Genomic DNA, 20,831 nt, shown 5'->3' on the forward strand with positions numbered 1-20,831 from the left:
TTATTTTATATCATTTGGTGATTTCTGTTTATATTATTAATATATTTTTAGGACTACCAACTAAATTAACGTTAGATTAAAAATTAAGGAAAATTATATATTAAGGCCTTGTTTAGCCTATTATAGGAGGTGTGTTATTTTTTTTTGGTAAAAACAACTAGGAATATTAAAGATTTGATGTGAAGAAGATTTTTAAATAGGCTACCAGGCCAGGCTAGGCTTTTAAAAAGGCCAGGTTGAGCCAAAATAAAAGCCTTTGATAGGCTATAGGCCAGGCTCAGGCTTCAAAAATTAATCGTAGGCTAGGCTCAGGCCTTTTAAAGCCTGGTCTGGCCTATTCCCACCCCTAATTATGAAGAATAAATTGTCGAGAATATGAAAATTGAATAGAGGATATGATATCATGGACATGGATACTGATTTTACAAATATTTAGAGTCTGGAATTTGTCTCTTCAAATCCAAAAGGTAGTTTGTGCCTTAGTCTGGATTAGATTTACAGGTTTAAATATAGTCTACTATATGATGAGAGTTTTATGGCAGCAATAACGCTATACGTTGTAGGGGTGTTCCAAAAAGTTGAATTAAACTGAACTACGCCAGAACTGAATTGAACAAATAAATAAGCTTTGCCATCAATAAGGGATAAATTTGATAGTAGCTCTCTAGTCTTATTTATAAGAAATAAATGAGAATATAAAATATGATATCACTTTTTTTTATAAATAGGATCAGAAATAATATTATATAGGTTTAATTGTAAATTCTATCACTCAATTTTTATTATTTTGTAAATTTTATCTCCTAAGTTATACTTTCATAAATTATATCATTCTAGTTTTTAATGTTTATGTATTTTATCATCGTTATCATATCACAAAAAAAATTAAAGATAAAATAAAATGATGTCATTTTTTTTATCAACTTAGTGGTAAATACACAAAAATTGATAAATTTGAATGATAAAATTTGTAAAGAGTTAAAAGTTAAATGCTAAAACTTGCCAAAAAAAACTTAAGTGATATAATTCATAAAATTATGAAAATTAAATAATAAAATTCACAATAAAATTTGAGTGATAAAATTTAAAAAATAATAAAAATTTGGCAATAAAATTTACACTTAAGCCTATTATATATTGTACAAAACTAACATTTGACTAAAGTGAAGATTGCATCTTTTGTCGCCATGTTAGAAGCTAGCATTCAACATCTCAAGATTAAGCTTGACATGGATATTAAACAAGTGGAATCCAATTGCTTTAAATTCAATTATAAACCCCATGACAAGCTTGGTTTTAGTCTCTTAATTATTTACATTTTTGGTTTTAGTTTCCTATCTGCATTTTTTACTTTAGGTTAGTCCTTTCAATTTAAAAAGTTTTACTTTTGATAATTTAAAATGTCTCAATTAGTAGAGTTTATTTTATGTGACATTTATGACATTGTACACATGTCACTAAGTTGATCAAATTAGTGTGATTCAATTTGTTCTACCAAAGGCACAAAATCAAAGTGAACTTCTTTAAACTTAAAAGATTCAATTGAAACAAAAATATAAATAAGAGATCAAAATTCTATTTTAACTTTTTATTTAACCTTCATATTTTTGTAATTATTAAAAACAAATTTATGATTTCATTTTTTATCGTATGAGACCATGTGTATCTTTTTGCATAATATCATATATAGTGAGTGACAATGCTCTCATTTCCAAACTTGTCAAATAATTAATAGAAATACAACAAAAATTAGACATGAAATTGCATTTTATATATATATATATAGATAGATAGATATATATATAGATAGATAGATGAAATTAAAACAGAAAATATACAATAGATTTTTTTAATAATTGTTTAAACTTTATATTATTAATTTATACAAATTATCGTCAAGTCACAATATTTTTAGGAAACACATCTTTAAGTTAAATAATTCCCCCCAAGTTGGCTTCCCATAATTGATTGTAAAAGTTAGGCTTTAATTGTATTTCCTTTTTTTTATTCTACATTGGTGTGTGACATTAGTGTCTTTGCTTGTGACTAATTTCTACAATCAGAAAGACCACGTTCAAGTTAATGAATTTTTACCTCCTTATCATATGTTTTTAATTATAACATTTAAATTTGAGATCTTATTCAAATAAGCCTAATTCACCAACTCATTGATTTGCTTATGATCTTTAATTTAAATTTATATTCTCTTTAATTATTATACATTTAAAACAAATACTTGATTTTACAAATTAAAAATTGTCCTTAAAAAATTAGAAATTATACAAATTAAACGTGTTAATCAATTACTTCCAAAAAAGCTAAAATTAGATATAAAATTTAAATTTGATAATTAAATTATAATTAAAGCTACATTTAAAGTTCTAAAGAGTACAACCTGGATGGGAAACTTCCAAAAATTCAAACCTGTCAAACCCCCTAATATCCTGAGCAAATCCCAGCCATCCATTTCCATTCAAAACACATCAAACCCAACCACAACACGCCACGTAGCATAATCTTACAAAAAAGTTCCACATTCCACCATTGGATCAAAACCCAGACCAGACATGTAGGCCACAAACGTTCTTTCTCTCTCTCTCTCTCACTCAAAAACATTTTCTGTCAAACTTAAGGCCCAAACCTGATGATACCGTCACCCCCCCAAACACACTCTCCCCTTCAAATATAAATACGACAACCTCAAAAACCGTTTCATTTTCTCGCTTCAAAATATCGTAACCCCCACACACCTCTTTGTTTCTTCTCTTCCTCTGCATTTTCCAGCATTTTCACCTCACACTTGTACTTGAATAATTTTCTCTTCGTGTCACTCTCATTGGCGCGTGTCAGTGTTTTCTTTCATGGCATCATTTTAGTAGCGTTTCACTTACTCTGTAAACTGACAGAGCATTCTTTGTTGTTTTGCATTGCCATAGAACTCGACAACTGAGTCTCAGATCCCAAGCCAAATTTTTGCCATGCGAAAAACGACAACGTAGCAAAGCACGGTTTTTTTTTTTTTTTTGTGCTGGTGGGGTGCGGGTAGTAAGTAGTAGCTTCGAAAGCGAAATAAAAACATGTGCTTGCGTTGCAGAACCATCGATGCTGTCGAGGGAAGGAAAACTAGTATAAAAGAGAAGAGAGGACCCAAAACCTGAAAGCGCAGAACAAGAGTAGTGGAAGATTCTTAATGCGTGTTTGTGTGTGTATCTGTGCAGAGAGACAAAGCACAAGAAGAAGCAGTTCAGGTTTCCTTGGTAAGTCGTTTTCCAATAGTTATTATACCAATACCAATGATATCACACAATTCTCTTCTTCTTCTTCTTCTTATTTATGTATCTTTGCCTCCCTCACAAACAGCTTTTGTTTTCATCCTCCGACATACATTTTTTCACGTTCACCCTTTTTTGTTTAATGTGACAATAACCTTGTTTTTGTTTCCATTATTTCTTTCTAACGAGTAATAATAGCACTGGTTTTGTTTCTCTCTCTTATGATCTTATCTCGGTGAGCGGGGATTGATTGTGATTTACACAAAAGATAAAGAGAGAATCAGAAAGAGAAGACGGGTGCGTGAGGGACGTGTCAGAAAACTTCGGCTTCGACACGCTTTGCTTCTTTTTTATTTACTTATTTTTGATAAAGCAGCAACCCCACCACATTGTTACTTATTATTCTTACTTCTTACTTCTAGTACTACTACCATTCAGTATGTATTCTTCTTCTTTGATCATTCTTCTAACGAGGATGAATGAAAGAGTCTTCTGAAGTCTTTGCATTTATTTGCAATTGAAGAATTGCCTCCATTTTGCTTCTCTCTGCTTTCTCAATTATTATTCCCTTCTTTTCGGTTTTTGGGGGTGGCTATAGCTTTTGCTCTTGCTCTGATCCCGAGCCATGTTCGAGATTGCTTTTCCTTTTTGTATTTTTAGCCAAGGACCATTTTGTTTCTCGTGAAGGATATTGTTACTTACTTACTCGGGAATTGAGAGCAGTTTTCATTTTTGAATAGTTATTGTTGTTTCATTAGTTACTAGCATTCTAACTGGGTTGCTTCTTCTGGTTCTCTTCTTTATTTTGGTGCCTTTCTCTCTCTCTCTCTCTCTCTCTAACCATTGCTTTTACTTACCGGAAATGGCCATTCTCTGTCACTGTTTTATTCAATGAAAGTGATTCCCTCCTCCTATTCTCATCTCTCAGCTTTATCCTAAATTGCTTTGTTAGATAGTTCTGTTTTTTAATGTTTTATTTTTCTAACATCGAAAACCAACAATGGCATGCATATTGATGTATGGTATTCTAAAATTTTGGCACTTTTTTGTGTGTGTTTAATTAACCATGAATGAATGCTTTTGTTTTGTTTCTTTGTTGTGCAGGAAGGAAAGTGAGAAGTGGTGAAAATGTTTACATGCATAGCGTGCACGAAGCAAGCGGCGAAGGAGAAGGAAGAAGAGGGTGAGAGTGGCACGCCGAGTACAAATAAAGAAGCCGTCAAAAGCCTGAGTGCTCAGGTTCTTACTCTTCACACCCTAGGCCTACAAACCTTTTCTTTAGGTGAAAACAAACAAAATCAACTCCCCACCCCCTTTCAATCTTTTACCTCCACGTAATAATAATATATTATAAATGTTTTCATTATGCTAAAATAAAATTTATGATGTGATTAGAAGATCGAAATAGAAAAAAATAAAAAGAATTTATGAGGTATTTAAAACAAGTAAATATATATATATATATATAGTACGGCCTACACACAAATTCACACAGACACACGTTGTTGTGATATTTATAATTTTATGTAATTTATGTATGAGAGGGCCACTCTTGTTTTGGTTTAGGATGACGTAAGAGTGTGTTGTGTTTTTGGGCACTTTTGCTGTTGAGTGATGGTCCACTTTCTCCCACGGTTTGGTCCATTAAGTGGCTTTTATTTTCATGCATGTGGTGTGGTGGTGCCTCGGGGCTAACCTGACGTGACCATATAGCATTAGCAATAGCATAGCATCGTAAACGAATCAAGTGGGTTCTAGTGGCTTATTCTCTCTAGAGCTAGAAGTTATGGAACCAACTTGTCAAGTAGGTTCCCAAGTACCCCTTTTGGCTACTTATAAGTTATAATTGCACATGAGATGAGATGAGATGAGAGGAGCAAAAGGTGGTTCGATTCAAACTTTACAATAGTGACAGCATTTCCAATGTAATAGCTAGAGCTTGGAAGAGTTTTATTTTTACCACCAAATGTGCCTGATTTTAATTATCATTTGACTATTAGTATAGCACTATAACCTAAGTACTTTAGGATTATTCGCATATCATTGACTTACCATTACCTTAATTTACCCATTTTTGTTTTATGTTTTATTTAATTTTGGAAGTAAAAGCAATTGTGTGGTGAAAATTAAAATCATCTTTCTTTGATTTGGGATGATGGGAAGTGTAGCAGTGGCTTTGTGGCAACATGTTCCACATTCTGCGGTTTAAGTAATGTTTGGAAAAGATGCCTAGCACAGAAGGGAATGCTATATTCGTATCTTGGTGTGGCCCATCCTTGAATTCTTGTCGTCCCTAAAGTTTTCTATTATGTGCATATGCAAAATATATGAATATTTATCATGAGAGAAAAATATATTTACATTTATTAATGTTCTCAATAGAATACTGGTAGGTCCCTTAGAAGTAGAGGACCAATGTGTTTGAGTGAGTTGTTTTTCGTTGTGTTTTTTAAGCCTCTTTAAATAGGCAGACTTAGTGTGTTTGAATTAGTTTCCTGATGAAAAATAATCAATTATTTTTTCATAAAAAAGGTAAAGCAACACATAATTGTTTTTACTTTTATGATATGGCATTGATTTTGTGAGATAGAATTGATTATTGTGTGCTATTCAAACACTACTAGTAATCGACACTACGTATAATGCTAATTGTAGATTGATGAGTCCTGATAATGTTGTTAAGGGATTGTAACACTCGTTATGAAGAGAACGGTTACAAATTATTGAAAGTAGGTTGACCGTTATCACTAGCCATGAATGAGCCTATCAATTTTTTTTCTCCTGTTATATTTGCATATTAGTTACCTCATCTTCATGCTTATCATTCATCCTTAAAAGTAAATGTTACATGCAATTTTAAGCTAAGCTCCCAACTTTTTAAAAAGATAGTAAACCTTAGCTTGAAATATCAGATTAGAAACTAGTATGTGAGGCACGTTCTGATGCCCATCCTAAGTATTTTGAACCTTATGTTTCTGATTAGTGTGAAAATGTTGACAAGTAATATTTGGATAGATATTGTGGGAGATTTCTTCAAACAGGAAATGCTTTCCATTGAGGGTACATAGTTGATAGTATGATATGTATAAGGTTCCTATCATGGACTTTCATGTTCACTCATGTTGTTGTCATCCACTTGTATCCTACACCCAAGTACATTCTCCACCATACCAGCTGTAAAGTATTTCATGATGCTTCGAAAATGACACAATCCTGAAACCTTAAGACTCCGTCTAGTTTCATCCAAGCATACATTTTTTAATTGATGTTTCAGAACCTCCAGACTTAATTTCCCTACTCTTCCCATGTATGTCATTTGACCAACACTTCTGCTCCCATGCTCTATTTAAATCATGGTACATGTCTGTAAATTATTTAGCTTAATTTAGTTTTTTTTAATCAACATTGATCAACTAAATTGCTTTTGATAATGGGAAATTTTAATTGCATTAATTGTATTTTCTTCTTGCAAATTAAGAATTGGTTTCTCCCTATATAACTTTTTGTCCTTTATTCAGCAAAAAAAAAAAAAAACAAAACTTTTTGTGCATCAACTGCATCACTGAACAAGACAATTATATTGGATTTTTAAAATGAAGGGAATATTTGAAGGGGGATCTACATTGTTAGCAGTAGGGGAAAGTACAACACTCAGGTGTTTTGAAAGCTTTAACACATTCTTAAGTGTTAAAAAATTATTTTTAAATTCCCCCCTCAGATCAGATGCTTCCTAATTTTAGGTATCAAAAACATAGATGCAGAAACTGTGTAACTATTCAAGAATCTCAAATTTCAAAAAGTTTGAGATATTCTGTTAAAGTAACATGATCTGTAAAAGTAGGTTTACATGAAGGTGTAGTGTTGACCAAGTACATGTATTTATAATGCAACTTTTGAAAATAAATATACAATACAGTTATATTCGTCTTGAAATAATTTGAATGCACTTTTATGTAACAGTGTTCTGATGGCACGTTTCACGTCTAAATTTATCTTTTGGTGGCGTGTTATGATAAAACGGTTAATAATCAATCTTAAAATAATTGTTCAATTGAAAGTATCATATCTTGCCATTTCAAATCAAAATGTCCCTCTGTAGCTAGATCGATATAGGTATGATTTTTCTTGTTAATTTTTTATTTTCATCCAAAAAGGACATATTTGCTTATCAAATGTCACTTGGTCATTAATTTTGTATGTTTCTCAGAAAATAGGTATCTATGGTACATAATTAAAACTTTCATTGCATTGGTTGTTAATTTGAATTTTTCTTCTTCTGCATATGCAGTTAAAGGATATGGCACTGAAGTTTTCAGGTGCCTACAAGCAGTGCAAACCTTGCACAGGGTCTAGTACCTACAAGAAAGGACAGAGGCCATATCCTGACTTTGACACCATTTCAGAAGGGGTTCCATACCCTTATATTGGAGGTGCAAGCTCAACTTCAACCCCTGCTTGGGACTTCACAAGCTCCAATTTCCTTGGTGCTAGATCAGACCAAAGATTTATGGGGGGATTCAGTGGTGATAGGACCCCTAGAGGGCCTCAATCAGCACCAGCCTGTGATGTAGTTGTTGAGGATGAGGATGAAACCAAGGAGTGGATGGCACAGGTGGAACCAGGGGTTCACATTACCTTTGTGTCTCTTCCTAATGGAGGAAATGATCTCAAAAGAATTCGCTTTAGGTATGTTAAGAAATCACAAACCTTGTTTGTTAGTGTTACCTCTCAAACCTTAAAAAAGTTCTAAGGTTTTACTAACGTTAGATCTTTATTCAGACCATTAAATAATAAACCTATTCAAACTAAATTGGTTATTATTTGTTGGCCTAACTCTGCATTGTTGCCACTGCCCTTGACATATTTATAAAGATAGATTTGAAGGTGGGAGCCAAAAGATTTAGTTGCAAATATCTCCTAAGTAGTGAAAAATACTACCTTCGAGGCCTTAATATTATACAAAGCATACTATTAATTGTTTTACTAATGTTAGATCCTTGATTATTTATTTAGACAATTAAATAATAAACCTATTCAGACTAAATTGTTTATTAATTGTTGGCCTAACTCTGCATTGTTGCCACTGCTCTTGACATATGATTCCATTTGTAAAGATAGATTTGAAGGTGGGAGCCAAAAGATTTAGTTACAACATGTCCTAAGTTGTGAAAGAATACGTCCCTTCAAGGCCTTAATGTTATACAAAGAATACTATTAATTGTTGTACTGATGTTGATCTTTGATTCTTTATTCAGACCATTAGTATATAGGAATTTTAGTTGTTGAAAAAGTTAATTGTCCAGTAGGAGCAAAGACTGACAATACTAAGCATTTAAATTTGAAGCCGAGAGATTTTTGACAAGTGGCAAGCTCAAAAATGGTGGGGTGAGAATTATGACAGAATCATGGAACTTTACAACGTGCAGAGATTCAATCGACAAGCTCTTAATACTCCTTCAAGATCTGAGGATGAGGTAATCTACAACTTTTACACCAATATGATGTTAAGTTGTAAACAATCCATTTCCTTGACCTTGTTATTTTGTATGAAACAAAACTGTAATCATACTTGGTTACCTACATCCATGTTTATCACTATTATGAAAAGATTTTGCTTTTTTCCCCCAACAACTGATATTGAGTTCTAGATTTTTCAATGTACATTATTTATTGCCTTTGAACAGCAAAGAGATTCTTCTTACTCAAGAATGACATCTGGACATGATAGCCCCATGCACTCAATGTCTTTAAAGGACTGGACACCCAGGAATCACTATAAACCCTCAGGGAATAACCCTTCTGAAGCTATGGATCAAGGTGGTGGTGGCCAAAATTTCCATGCAGCTTCATCCGTGGAAGCATCAAGGACAACCACCTCTTCTAGAGACGAGCGTTCAATGAGCAATGCCAGTGATTTGGAGACAGAATGGATAGAGCAAGATGAACCTGGAGTCTACATTACAATCAGGCAATTAGCTGACGGAACAAAGGAGCTTCGCCGTGTCAGATTCAGGTAATATAATAATATCATGCACGTTCCTAGTTTTGTAGTGGTTCCTTCACAAAAACACGTGACATGTTCCTAGGAACATGTACTTAATTTGATGAAATGGTCTTTAGATTGCATGTACCATGTTGTTGACATGTTCCCAAATTTCATTAGAATTAAAATTTTCATCTAGAGAGTAAGTTAACTTTATGGATAGAAGATTATTAGTAGGTTTTGATTTGACTGTTTATCAACTCTGTCTGCAGCCGGGAGAGATTTGGGGAGGGACATGCAAAGAAATGGTGGGAAGACAACAGAGAAAGAATACAAGCTCAATATCTTTGAAGTGTTGTGGCATTGAAGAGAAATGGATGTCCCAAGCTGGTCGAATCCTCAATTTTGTTTTCTAGAGATTGTAGTGTTGTTGACTCCAGTTTATGGAGTGGAGTTGTATACAGAAAACTAGCCTTTTCTCCAATACCATTGGTGATGGTCTCATGGCATTAATTAAATTGTTGATACCCTCACAAACAATGCAAGCCCAGAATTTGGCATTGTGGTGACTCTATTTAAGGGTCAGTAGCCATGGTATTGGGAGGTATAATCTTGCATATTATATATAGATGTATTTATTCACCCACCCCATTCTCTTTATTATCTTTTTTTTTTTTAATCTTATTGGGATGCTTTTGTGGTCATTGTATTTGTCTTTGCGTGAATTAATTATCAAAGCAAGTGAAAACACCATTACTTAATGCTTATTATGCGGATGCTAAGCATTATTCTTGGCTGGTTACATTAGTAAAATGTTTAAGTTATAAGCATTACTTTAATGTAAGCATGGAAATACAAATTTATACAACACGCATGCTTCAAGTGTAAGCATTACTATGGGAGCTAAACATAAATAAAACGAAACTGCTTAGTAAGCAGAGTTATATACTGGCTAAGGAAAACAAAAAAGAAGTATTTGCTATAAGTTTAGAAATCTTGGAAATAGGAATGTTAATATCTTGAAGAGAATTTCGGCTATTGTATGGGGCATTTCTAATCCTCGGAATGGACTTCATTTCTTTTCTCTCCCCGATATATATGGATTCTTATATCCTGGTGAAACTTTCTCAAGGATTTTTTTTTATGAAATATGTTTTTGTTGTGAACTATAATTGATGCTAGGGGTAGTGACTTTGTAAATTGTAATTCACAATAAAAAATTTGTTTGTTATATATCAAGAGCCACACATCCTCAATGAAAATAAGAAAATATGTCTTTGATACGTATATTTTTTATACATGTGTACAACACTCCGTGAAACATGTTTATGTTGTGTTATATAGATTTCAAATAGACACAACAAATGCACATAAACACCTACACATGTATTATTCTATTTCAATTATCAATGAATTGTAGTAAAATGTCATCATAAAATTAGTAAGTAGATAACGAGTTCATGGTAAAGTTAAAGATTACAAAAATTACAATATAAATAATATCATTATAACGAGTATCTTCTAATATCTAGCTACATATTAATATTCCCTTTTGCTAATAATGAGTTGAAATGTTTTATACGGCCCAAATATGAAATTTCTCGTGAATAAGCGTGCATCATCGTGGCAGTATTTGTGTCATTGCGATGCAATAGAAGGTAGTGAATTCCATCCTTCAAATAAAGCTATAAAGTGAAGAAAATTAAATAAAGTTAGCAAACCACATATTATAAAAATCATTAAAGTTGTTAAATAATAGTATAAGAATTTATATATGATGCCGACACAAAGTTACAATTGCGAACAATCCCAATAGCAATAATATGGTGATAGGTATACGATTCGAACAAGCAATAATAATGTGAGAAACGAAATTCATAGTGATTGGATTCCTGCATGCAAAACTAAAATACAACCAATAAATGACAACGAATTCTGTTAAGAAAAAGTAATGATCTCCCAGGCTAAAATTTGATGAGCTAACAAATTTATCAATAATCGAATCAAGGAGTTACTATTGTAAAAGAAACTCTTGAAATCATACTTCCTCCGTTTTCTTTTATGCCTTCTAAAACTTTTAGGTAAACCAAGAAATGAAATGTTTTTTATTTAAATAAAATAATTATAAAAAATTATTTTATCATTTTTCATTTCTATTTCACAGTAAACGCATGTGAATAAATTAATTGAAAGTTAAGTAAAAAATAAAAATTACTAATGTTCCCTTGAACTTTGAAATAACTATAAACAGAAACAAAAATTTTGTAAATAAAAAAAAAACGTAGGTCGTAATATTGGAAGAGGTAGTTACAAGTCAAGTTACGAAAATCTTCGAGAATAATTATTAGGGTTGCGTTTATGTGAACAACACTCACCATGATTGTTTCGAGCAAAAATTGCCAAATGATAAATGACACTGATTCGGTTAAAAAAGGTAATGCGATCTCCATTGCTAACAGATTTGACGGGCTAGCGAATTTATCACATTAAGGAATCAAGAAGTTACCATTTAGATAAGGCTCACAAGGCCCCCATTAATGATGTGCTAATTATACGGGTTAAACAAAAAAAAGAAAAAATAAACCAGTCGATATACTTGTTAAGAAAAAAAAAAACAAAGTATTTGCTAGGTATATCAAATAAATATTATTTAGTATTCTTCAAGTAACAAAAAATATATAGAGAAAACTCAGAAGATTCACCAGATCAAGTGATAAACTGGAATATGAAAAAAATCAAAATATTTCTGGGTATCCCAAGTCTTCACAAAAATATTAACATCTATAGAGAACATAGACAAGATTTATGAACACCTCGACCCAATGCGTGTATCATGTCATGTCACAGCTGTAGAACATTCCACATCATACAAATAGCATTTATTTATAGTAATAGTAAAAAGCATCAACTTAGCTCTGTATGTCCCAAAAGTACGAAACGATTACCAACAAGTAATAACACACGGGCAGTACTAGTTTTGTAGTTTAGACATCGACAAAGTCATCAGAATGTCTAACCATACATTTATTTTTATTTTTATTTGATATTAGGATACATTCACAATCACATCATTGAGCATTATAGAATCATCATCACTCACATTTTACTCATTCATACTTGTCATCAGGCAACTTTTCTTGCAAAAGTTCTTCCAGTCGGAATCTGCTGTGCGGGCCCAAGGATGAAGTTTCCAGATTCAGAAATCCAATTGCCTCCAGCCTTCATTGGTGGAGGAGGACGAGGTTGCCCCATTGATTGTCTTCGACTGGAAACAGACAAATTGCCCAACTTTTCAGCTGTTTCTGAAACCCCACGTACAGACCTCCCTTTGTTCATAGAAGCTGCCAACAACCAACATATAAGTTTCCATAAACAATAAGATCCACACAAAATCTTTTTTAGTTCATTAGGGAAAAGAAGAAACCACTTCTCTCAAAGATATAATACTAAAATAAATAATTAATACAAATCGATTTTGGTGATCATCTATAAAAGAATTCTTGAAACAATAATTAAGAATATCAGAGACTGAAAAGCTTACTTGGGCTGTCCTTTCCTGGCTGACGATATTTTGGTTTAGTAGTCCTCATTGGTTTTTCGTTCTTAATTCCATCCTTAAGAAGAAACAGAGAAATTGTTGGCATTGCATAGAGGGATTTAAGAAAGGAACCAGAGCATTACATTAAATGAAAATAACATCTGATCAAGCATTATAAAGAGGTATTAAAAATTGGATTTTTCATTTTCTTGACATCATGGTGTAAAAAGAAAGCATGCGTAGAGCTTTTCAGTGAGAGATGTGGCAAGAAGAGAATGCTGAGAGAACAACTCACCTGATTTACCATATCCAGCTTCCGTTGCACACCTGTAACATTTTCAATTGGATGAGAACCTAGTTCTTCACAAGAAAAATTATGAAACGAGTATGTCAAACCAAAAACGACCCTATTTATTGTACATATAATCCAACGGGAAAAGGCTTTTATATTGCTCAGCAGTCATTCAAATAAAAAATGGATAATTCACTGCTTAAACACTGATATTTTAAACCAAATGGAATAACATAATTTAATTCTACCCAAAGTTATCAAGGTAACCAATAGGTGCGTCCAAGGCACGGAGGCCAGGCGCCAGAAGGGACTGGGGGTAGTAGCATCTCATGGCACCTAGGAGCCTTTCTGGTTTAGACGAGGCACGCTTCTATCATCTTATTGTGAATTCTAAAGAGTAAAAAGAGAAAGCTATCATAAGTAAAAACACGGCCATCAACTTGCTAACTGTGAGACATAACGGGGCAAAAATGTTCTAAAAAGTAACTGTCACTGGAGTTGGGACATACAGTTGAAGTTTTTCTGTATTGAACATCATAACCTTTACTTATGAATCTTTTTTTGGATTACATCCATTATCTCAAGTTTTGGATCAAACTAATCCATTGACCCAAATAGTTCATGAGAGAAAACTGAGTTATTTGGACCCTGGAGGATTGACAGGGCAAACTGCAAGTTTTCGGATACCAGATATCCACCCTAGTCACTATGGATGCATTTGCCCAATTGACACGTCAAAAGGAATCAATGTTGGACTCATTGGATCTTCTAGCAATTCGTGTGAGGATTGGTAGTTGGGGTTTCATAGAAAGCCCATTTTATGAAATCTCTGATATAAAAAAGAAAACTCATGCTTTATTTATCACCATGTACAGATGAATACTATATGGTAGCAACAGGAAATTCTTTTGACACTTGATCGAGATATTAAGGAGGAACAGACTGTTCCAGCCCGATACAGTTATTATATATATATCAAGTCTAAGAATGATAAGCTTGAGTAATTTATTTAGAAAATCGATGTAGAATAGTAAAATAATTTACTATGCTCTTTTCATGATGATAACGTTTTTCTTTTCAGCAACCCGTGTGCTTTTTGTGGTCCTGTTGGTCCACATCAAACACAAAATAAAAAAACGTGCATACATTCATGGAACTAATCAGTAAATATGTAAATTGTAAAACCAATTGGGTCACCTGAAGCTAAAGGAGGATGTAATTTCATGGAAGAAAAATTATTGGAGAGCTTTGAAGTAGGTAAAGCACCGGAATATCTCTTGACTCCTTGCTGATCCAGTGCTCCTCTTGTTCCAGCTGGAGAAAAAAAAGAAGAAAAAAGAGACAATTCATCTCCATACAATTATACAAAAAGCACGTCCCTAGCAAACAAAATAAATAAATACAAACCGGGTGGAGGAGTTCTCGCTACTGCTCTGTTGCGAAGGGATGGAGGAATGTAAAAGCAACTCTACAGAAAAATAAAGAGTATAAGAAAAGATAAAGTTTCTTGATGAAAAGAAAAACAACTAGTTAAGAGACCACCTGGAAGAAAGGATGTTGAAGTGCCTCTGAAGCCGTTGGCCTCTTGCAGGGATCCCAGGAGCAAAGTGACTACATTAAAGCGAAGAAAACAGGAAAAAAAACAAGGATTACACACAATTTATTGATCAGTGTTTCACAGCTAAGCAATATACAAAAACGACTTACTGTAATAAGGCTGATTGCATCATCACTAGCAGACGGAATTAAAGCAGAAAGATGCACACCGGCAAGCTGTAGAAAGTAAAAGCATACAAGTGTTGAGTAAAATGTGATTACACCTAGCACATTAATTAAGCAAATAGCATCCCAGAGGCTAATTACCAAAAATAGCAAGATCCAAGTTATATATCTAACCTGTGGAAACTGGTAGTTAATATCCCTTGCAAGTTTGAGTCCATCCGCCCATGATTCAAAGGTTGGATTGCCTATCACACCACATATTTTGTAAATCTCATCCGCTTCACTGCATGTGTCACAATGAAAGAAACATAATTATTTACAGCATCCAGTTGCTAATCAGGACTGCTTTAGAGCATGATTCCACTTGATTTACAGCAAAGAAAAAACATAACAATTTGCAATGGCATATTTTTAAAAAAGAATGTGCAGTCAAATTAGATGACATGAGATTTTATAAATTGCATTAGTTCCAGCTGCTAAATTTTTGTTTTCCATGATGAAAATCTATTTTTGCTCTTTCTCAGTTAAAAACCATCATTTGGAGGGGGGGAGTAAGTGAGAAGCTAAATACCTGGCACCTGGGAAAAGAGGACGAAGAGAGAAAAGCTCAGCCATTATAGCACCCATTGCCCACATGTCTAGAAGGGGGGGAAATGTTAATAAACAAAATGGTAGAATGGTACTCATCATCATCATCAATGCAGAAAGCGTTAGTGAAGAACATAAATGACACCATTAGTTAGTCCCAAACTCCCAGTCAGACACTCACCAACTTTAGAGGTATACAGATAAGACTGAAGCAGCACCTCAGGAGCACGATACCTACACAGGAAAGGCCATCATACATGTTAATAAATACCTAAAACACAGAATGTGATATATTGCAAGATGAAGGCGCGTACCATCGTGTGGAGACATACTCAGTGTAGGGTGGTTGTGAACTGATCTCTCGGGCTAGGCCAAAATCAGCGATTTTGATAAAATCCTTGGTAACCAGCAAGTTTTCTGCAAAATGCAGCACACCTTTGTATCAAAACAGTAAAAAAAATTGCAACAGAGTAATAAAAATATAAGCAGTAGACTGTGCTATCGGTTTTTTAATATTATGTCATTCTCTCACAATAGGGAGTTCTGTTCAATTAATTAGCATTTAGAAGGCCAAAACTACAAAATGCATATAACCACGTTAACTAGATAAAACTAGAGAACTAGTAATAAGAGAACAATATGCTAAGACAATATACATTGCATGCTATGTAATATACATGAACACACCCAGTTCATCCTAAACCATAATCTACCAGATTGTGGATGAAATAAAAAATAAGTACCAGGCTTCAGGTCGCGATGGAAGTATCCACGCTGGTGCATGTAAGCAAGGCCTTGGAAAACTTGAAAACACCAATTTCTAACTTCACCTTCAGAAAACAGTTTTTCCCTGTCTTTCATAAGTTGGTATAGGTTGCATTCCTACATCACCCAAAAATTGACATTAAAATTAGTAAATTAGATCTTGCATCAACCAACCCAGCTCTTCTCTACCAAGTAGTTTAGTCACCCACCATGTACTCAAAAACAAAGTACAAAATATCACTTTCTCGAATAACTTCCTTCAGCTTCACAATATTTGGGTGATTCATTTTACGTAATGACTGTCAACAAGGAAAATTAGAGAATAATTATATACATATCCAACAATGAATGACAAATAAGGCTACAGAAAGTTCGGCAAGATGTGGAACCTTGACTTCTCTCAGGTTTACACACTCCTCCCAAGAGTAATATTTCTTCTTCATTTTCTTGATAGCAACCTGCAATTTTACAACTTATTAGGATTTAGGACAACATCCAACTTGAAATAGAGATACCTTTATCATGTCAGTTAAAGCATACTTACAACTTCACCGGTTTGCTTATTAATAGCTCTCCAGACACTCCCAAAAGTCCCATCACCAACTTCCTTAATTAACTTGTACCTGTATTTGCAGGTAATTTTAATAAAAAAAACTAACAATAAACAAGGGGGACTATAGTAACTTCTGCAAAAAGAGAAAGAAATCACCTCTCCATTGTTCCCGTGGAACACAAAGCAGCACTTCCTTTATTCAACAAATGAAAACAAAAACACTAAGGATAAATGGCATTTATCTCATGTAGATGATGCTCAGAGGCGTATAAAATATTAACAGGTTCCTGCTGGTCCAGCAAAATCCACCATCAATTTTCTGTCATAGCAAAAGAAGGCATGGAAGCAGAAACTTTCAGATGGATGGGCTGCTCAGCCTTATTCATTAATAAACCCACGGCTTTGAAATAGTGGCAGGACAAAGGTGGTAGAAATGAACAAGAACCAGAGATCATACTGACACTTCTCAGGTCCCACTAAAATGGCTGATCAAAGCGATAGCATCACTCTCTAGCTAAAATCACCTTGACCCAAGACTTCAGAACTATAGTAAGGTCTACTTCATCTAATCTATGTAGGATTTATTTCAGAAACATCCGGTAACTGATGTATTGTCAGCAACAATACCCATCGAGAGCAACAAGGAGACAAATTTCAATAACTACAGTCCGCACTGATTCAATGCAAATGCTTCACTCAAAGATGCAGGCAGAATCCAATATTCAGTCACAAATCTATATGCTTCAGCCCTGTAGAAGCAAAAATAGGCCAAGTCAATTTTTTTCAAGTTGAAACAGATGATGATGTTATAGAGGTCTACACGATAGAAATCTTACCCAAGAAGAAGATTTACCAAAAGTTTTAACTGAATGTTGGGTCAGCAATGCACTGCCAAAGGAACACTTATCAAGAAACTTCTTTTTGGATCGGAGTTTTGCAAAGAATAAGAATAAGCGCTTACTTGTACAAGTGCACTTAAGATGCAGCACCTGTATCAGAAGAATGTAGCATCACGTACCCTGTGCTGATCATTAAAGCGGAGCAGAACCCTAAGTGCAATTAACAAAGGAAACCCGAAGAAAATCTCCAAGGATGAAAACTCGCCAATCAAGCACTTCTTGGAATGCAAAAAACCGATACTGGTAGCAATTTGTCCAGAAACAAACTCCCTCCATATCTCAAAATGTAAATCAAGATTCTTTAGATTCAATCCCAGGTCAACCTAGAACGCAAGAACATGGACAAATCTTAGTAAATCCATGTCAGATTTGTCTGCAATACATAATCAATAAATAAAAATCTCAACAAAAACTGGAATGACATGAAATCAGACAGCTTATAGTTTCAGATGCCACAACAAAACAGCTATATTAAGACTTCAAGTCTATGAGCAAGTAAAATTAATTGCATTTACACCTTTGAAAATCGTGTAGGAAGTCTGAAAGTTTTCCAGTGATAAAAATGCAAATTATCAGTCTAATAACTTTGCGTAAATTAAATTCCAGAATTGAAATCTCTCCCCATAAAACAGCCTACGAGGAATTGATTGAGTCGATTAATTCAACCAAAATAATTATCACCGAAGACAGAAAATAGCATACATAACTAGCCATTACAATCAATATGAAACTCCAGGAGCTATCCCTCGATCAGCACAGCATAATCCTATCTCCAAGCCCTATCTAACACCAAAGAAACAAACAATAACCACAAAACTAAAACCAAACCCTCAAAATCCATCACCGAAACCAAATTCAACCAACGCACGATCCTCTAACATCCAAAATCAATAAAATAAACAAATTCAATTCCTCGATTGTCAGCCGTCAAAAACCTCACGAAATTCACGAAAACAAAAAGAAAAATCAGAAACGACCGCGAAATTAAAGCAATAACGATTGCGAAAAGTTAATCGGAAGGATCCGAAGGGAATCGGATCGGATCTGAAACAAAAAAAAAACACGGAGAGTAAAGAGAGAAACCTGAAGAGCAAGCAGCACAACAACCGTCTCGAAGGACGGGAAGAGGTGGAATCCAGAGCTTCTTCTTCTTCTTCTTCTTCTTCTCTTTCTCTCTCTTTGGCTCACACAATTCACAACACGCACCTAATTTATGCGTTTTTGGCTGGGCCTTAGTCACCGCCTTGTCTTGGACTCCTATTTATATTTTGTCTTCTCCGCGTGGGTACAACTGCCTCGTCATCCCTCATCTTCCCTATATTCTTTCCACCTCACATTCATCCTTTTCTTAATTCAATTTTTCATACTTACCCTTTCCTTTCCTTTTTATTTTAATTTTAAAATCACAAAAAAAAAAAAGACTGTGCAACTTGAGATTTCCTATCATTAATTACTCAATTCTTAAAATTGAGTTAAATTTCTTGCACTGTGTAACTTTTATTATTATTGTTTTGTCTGATTAGTTATATTTAGTATATTGTACAAGTATACATAAGGAGACAATAATTGTTTCATTCTTATATAATATGTAATATATGTAATGTAAAACATTATATTACATAGCATGTATAATGTAAAAAAAAAAACTCATAAGATTAGTGATATAAGATAGCATAGCATTACAAAATGATTTATTTAGTGAAAATATGTGTTTAATTTTTTAATGTATGTTTTTTTTTTTTGGATTAACAGTGACTGCAAGTAAATTATTTAAAAATATAAAATATAACCCGGGACATAAAATATATAGTATAAAAGGTTTAAACTATTAATCAATTAAAAACTATTTTAACTCAGTTAATAAATAATTGGGTTTTAGGTATTTTTTTATGCTTACGGATTGAGTTTTATTTCTAATAATATAAGTTATAGTCACAAAAATTACTTTAATAATCTATATATCTCAAAATGAATCGATATATCTCTATCTATTTAGAGATATTCCTGGCATAAACAATAAAAAATAATTAAAAAATATTATAAAAATATATTTTAAATTATTATTATAAAAATTAATAAATTTAATATATGTATTGATTTTGATTAAATGTTGATGTAAATACATTTTAATTAAATTCTAATTAAATTAATATTGAGGTCTAAATTAAAAGTAAAGATAGAATTTATTCTTAAATTCTATATTTATATGGTTTAAAGTAAACATTTAACATAATCTATTTTATATTATAATAATTATGGTAATTGTTTCTGAAAAAAAAAAATTCAAATATCAAATCTCACCTCTTTATAACCTCTAAGTAAAAGAAGTTATTATTCTCCTATAAAAACTAAGCATTTAAATGCATTTTGAAAAATAAAGGAAAACATGTCAACAAATTTAATTTTAATTTAAAATTTCTTATTTTAAAATTTAACTTAAAGTAACTTTTAAATTATTAAAAAAAATGAGTTAAAAGTAAAAGTTATTTGGTAGTTTTTAGCTTAACAATTTCTTTACCTAAAAGTTTTTTTTTTTTTGCCTCACAATAATTAGTTTGAAAAGGGAGAATAAGACGTGTATCTTACTTTTAAAGGCTAATTTCTCCTTCTCCTCACAAGTCACAATATAGACGTTTGTTTTTATATAAAATATCTTTAAATATGTAAATTATAATTAGATTTCTGATGAACAATTTAAATTGTTATATAAGTTTGATTTTCACTATAAATAATCTCTTTTAAAAAATACTAAATTTCAATTTAAAGATAAAAGACGATAGATTAAAAAAATGATAAACAATCATGAGGATGAAAAAACTAAAATAAAACGAGGGTAATTTTAAATACATCTTCAAATGAACTGTCAAACAAAATATAAAAATGTCTACGAAGATTAAGACAAAAAACTTTTCAGAGGATTTTTTTTAGAGAACTAAAACTTTATGTCTAAATTAGAATAACTATATTTAACGATAACAAAAGTGTTTTTGAGTTTTTTTAATAAAAGCATTTTCAAAAAAAAATTCTTAATATGTTATCTCTTTCAATTTATCATTTTTATTTTTTTAAAAAATAAATAATTAAAATAACCTCATGTCACAATATAAATTATTTATCCTAAATTTAAAATATAATTATATGTTAAAACTTAAAATATATTTATTCATCACAAATTTTAATTATAATATAACTTGTATATTCAGAAGTGTTTATTCATTA

General features: G+C 32.6%; 2 protein-coding genes across 13 annotated transcripts; one reads left to right on the plus strand and one right to left on the minus strand.

Moving 5' to 3' along the window:
- The first annotated feature begins 2,433 nt into the window (after positions 1-2,433).
- On the plus strand, positions 2,434-9,897 carry LOC100809614 (protein BREVIS RADIX). 3 transcript variants are annotated; one of them, XM_006573411.4, is made up of 8 exons: positions 2,434-2,845; positions 2,937-2,995; positions 3,095-3,257; positions 4,377-4,511; positions 7,561-7,958; positions 8,617-8,746; positions 8,957-9,285; positions 9,528-9,897. In XM_006573411.4, exons 4-8 carry the CDS (start codon positions 4,401-4,403, stop codon positions 9,604-9,606), a joined length of 1,047 nt encoding a protein of 348 aa, XP_006573474.1. In that variant the 5' UTR covers positions 2,434-2,845; positions 2,937-2,995; positions 3,095-3,257; positions 4,377-4,400; the 3' UTR covers positions 9,607-9,897. The 3 variants fall into 3 exon arrangements, with proteins under 3 accessions (XP_006573474.1, XP_040871824.1, XP_014630831.1); XM_041015890.1 differs by lacking the exons at positions 2,434-2,845; positions 2,937-2,995; positions 3,095-3,257 and having other exon boundaries at positions 4,438-4,554; XM_014775345.3 differs by lacking the exons at positions 2,434-2,845; positions 2,937-2,995; positions 3,095-3,257; positions 4,377-4,511 and adding an exon at positions 4,871-7,385.
- An 843-nt stretch (positions 9,898-10,740) lies between these two features.
- On the minus strand, positions 10,741-18,880 carry LOC100810150 (cyclin-dependent kinase F-4). 10 transcript variants are annotated; one of them, XM_041015879.1, is made up of 20 exons: positions 18,696-18,880; positions 17,732-17,935; positions 17,567-17,601; positions 16,870-16,906; positions 16,705-16,783; positions 16,550-16,618; positions 16,370-16,459; positions 16,139-16,277; positions 15,710-15,812; positions 15,577-15,629; positions 15,379-15,445; positions 14,982-15,090; positions 14,793-14,858; positions 14,628-14,696; positions 14,493-14,553; positions 14,283-14,399; positions 13,089-13,120; positions 12,797-12,869; positions 12,356-12,596; positions 10,741-10,940 (listed from the first exon to the last, which is right to left on the minus strand). In XM_041015879.1, the coding sequence occupies exons 2-19, from the start codon at positions 17,743-17,745 to the stop codon at positions 12,379-12,381; spliced, it is 1,431 nt and encodes a 476-aa protein (XP_040871813.1). In that variant the 5' UTR covers positions 17,746-17,935; positions 18,696-18,880; the 3' UTR covers positions 10,741-10,940; positions 12,356-12,378. The 10 variants fall into 10 exon arrangements, with proteins under 10 accessions (XP_040871813.1, XP_040871820.1, XP_040871812.1 ...); XM_041015886.1 differs by having other exon boundaries at positions 16,870-17,462; positions 17,550-17,935; XM_041015878.1 differs by lacking the exon at positions 10,741-10,940 and having other exon boundaries at positions 12,120-12,596.
- Between the last annotated feature and the right edge of the window lie 1,951 nt (positions 18,881-20,831).

Source organism: Glycine max, chromosome 1, assembly GCF_000004515.6.
Source record: "Glycine max cultivar Williams 82 chromosome 1, Glycine_max_v4.0, whole genome shotgun sequence".
Classification (NCBI taxonomy): domain Eukaryota; kingdom Viridiplantae; phylum Streptophyta; class Magnoliopsida; order Fabales; family Fabaceae; genus Glycine; species Glycine max.

Excerpts from the sequence above, each read along its gene's own strand:
- LOC100809614 (XM_006573411.4), top strand. The coding sequence starts at position 4,401 with ATGTTTACATGCATAGCGTGCACGAAGCAAGCGGCGAAGGAGAAGGAA. Across the intron at positions 7,959-8,616 it reads CTCAAAAGAATTCGCTTTAG|CCGAGAGATTTTTGACAAGT; the intron begins GTATGTTAAGAA and ends TTAAATTTGAAG. Across the intron at positions 9,286-9,527 it reads CTTCGCCGTGTCAGATTCAG|CCGGGAGAGATTTGGGGAGG; the intron begins GTAATATAATAA and ends CTCTGTCTGCAG.
- LOC100810150 (XM_041015879.1), bottom strand. Across the intron at positions 16,784-16,869 it reads TCCACGGGAACAATGGAGAG|GTACAAGTTAATTAAGGAAG; the intron begins GTGATTTCTTTC and ends CTGCAAATACAG. Across the intron at positions 14,697-14,792 it reads ATGCAATCAGCCTTATTACA|TCACTTTGCTCCTGGGATCC; the intron begins GTAAGTCGTTTT and ends GCTTTAATGTAG.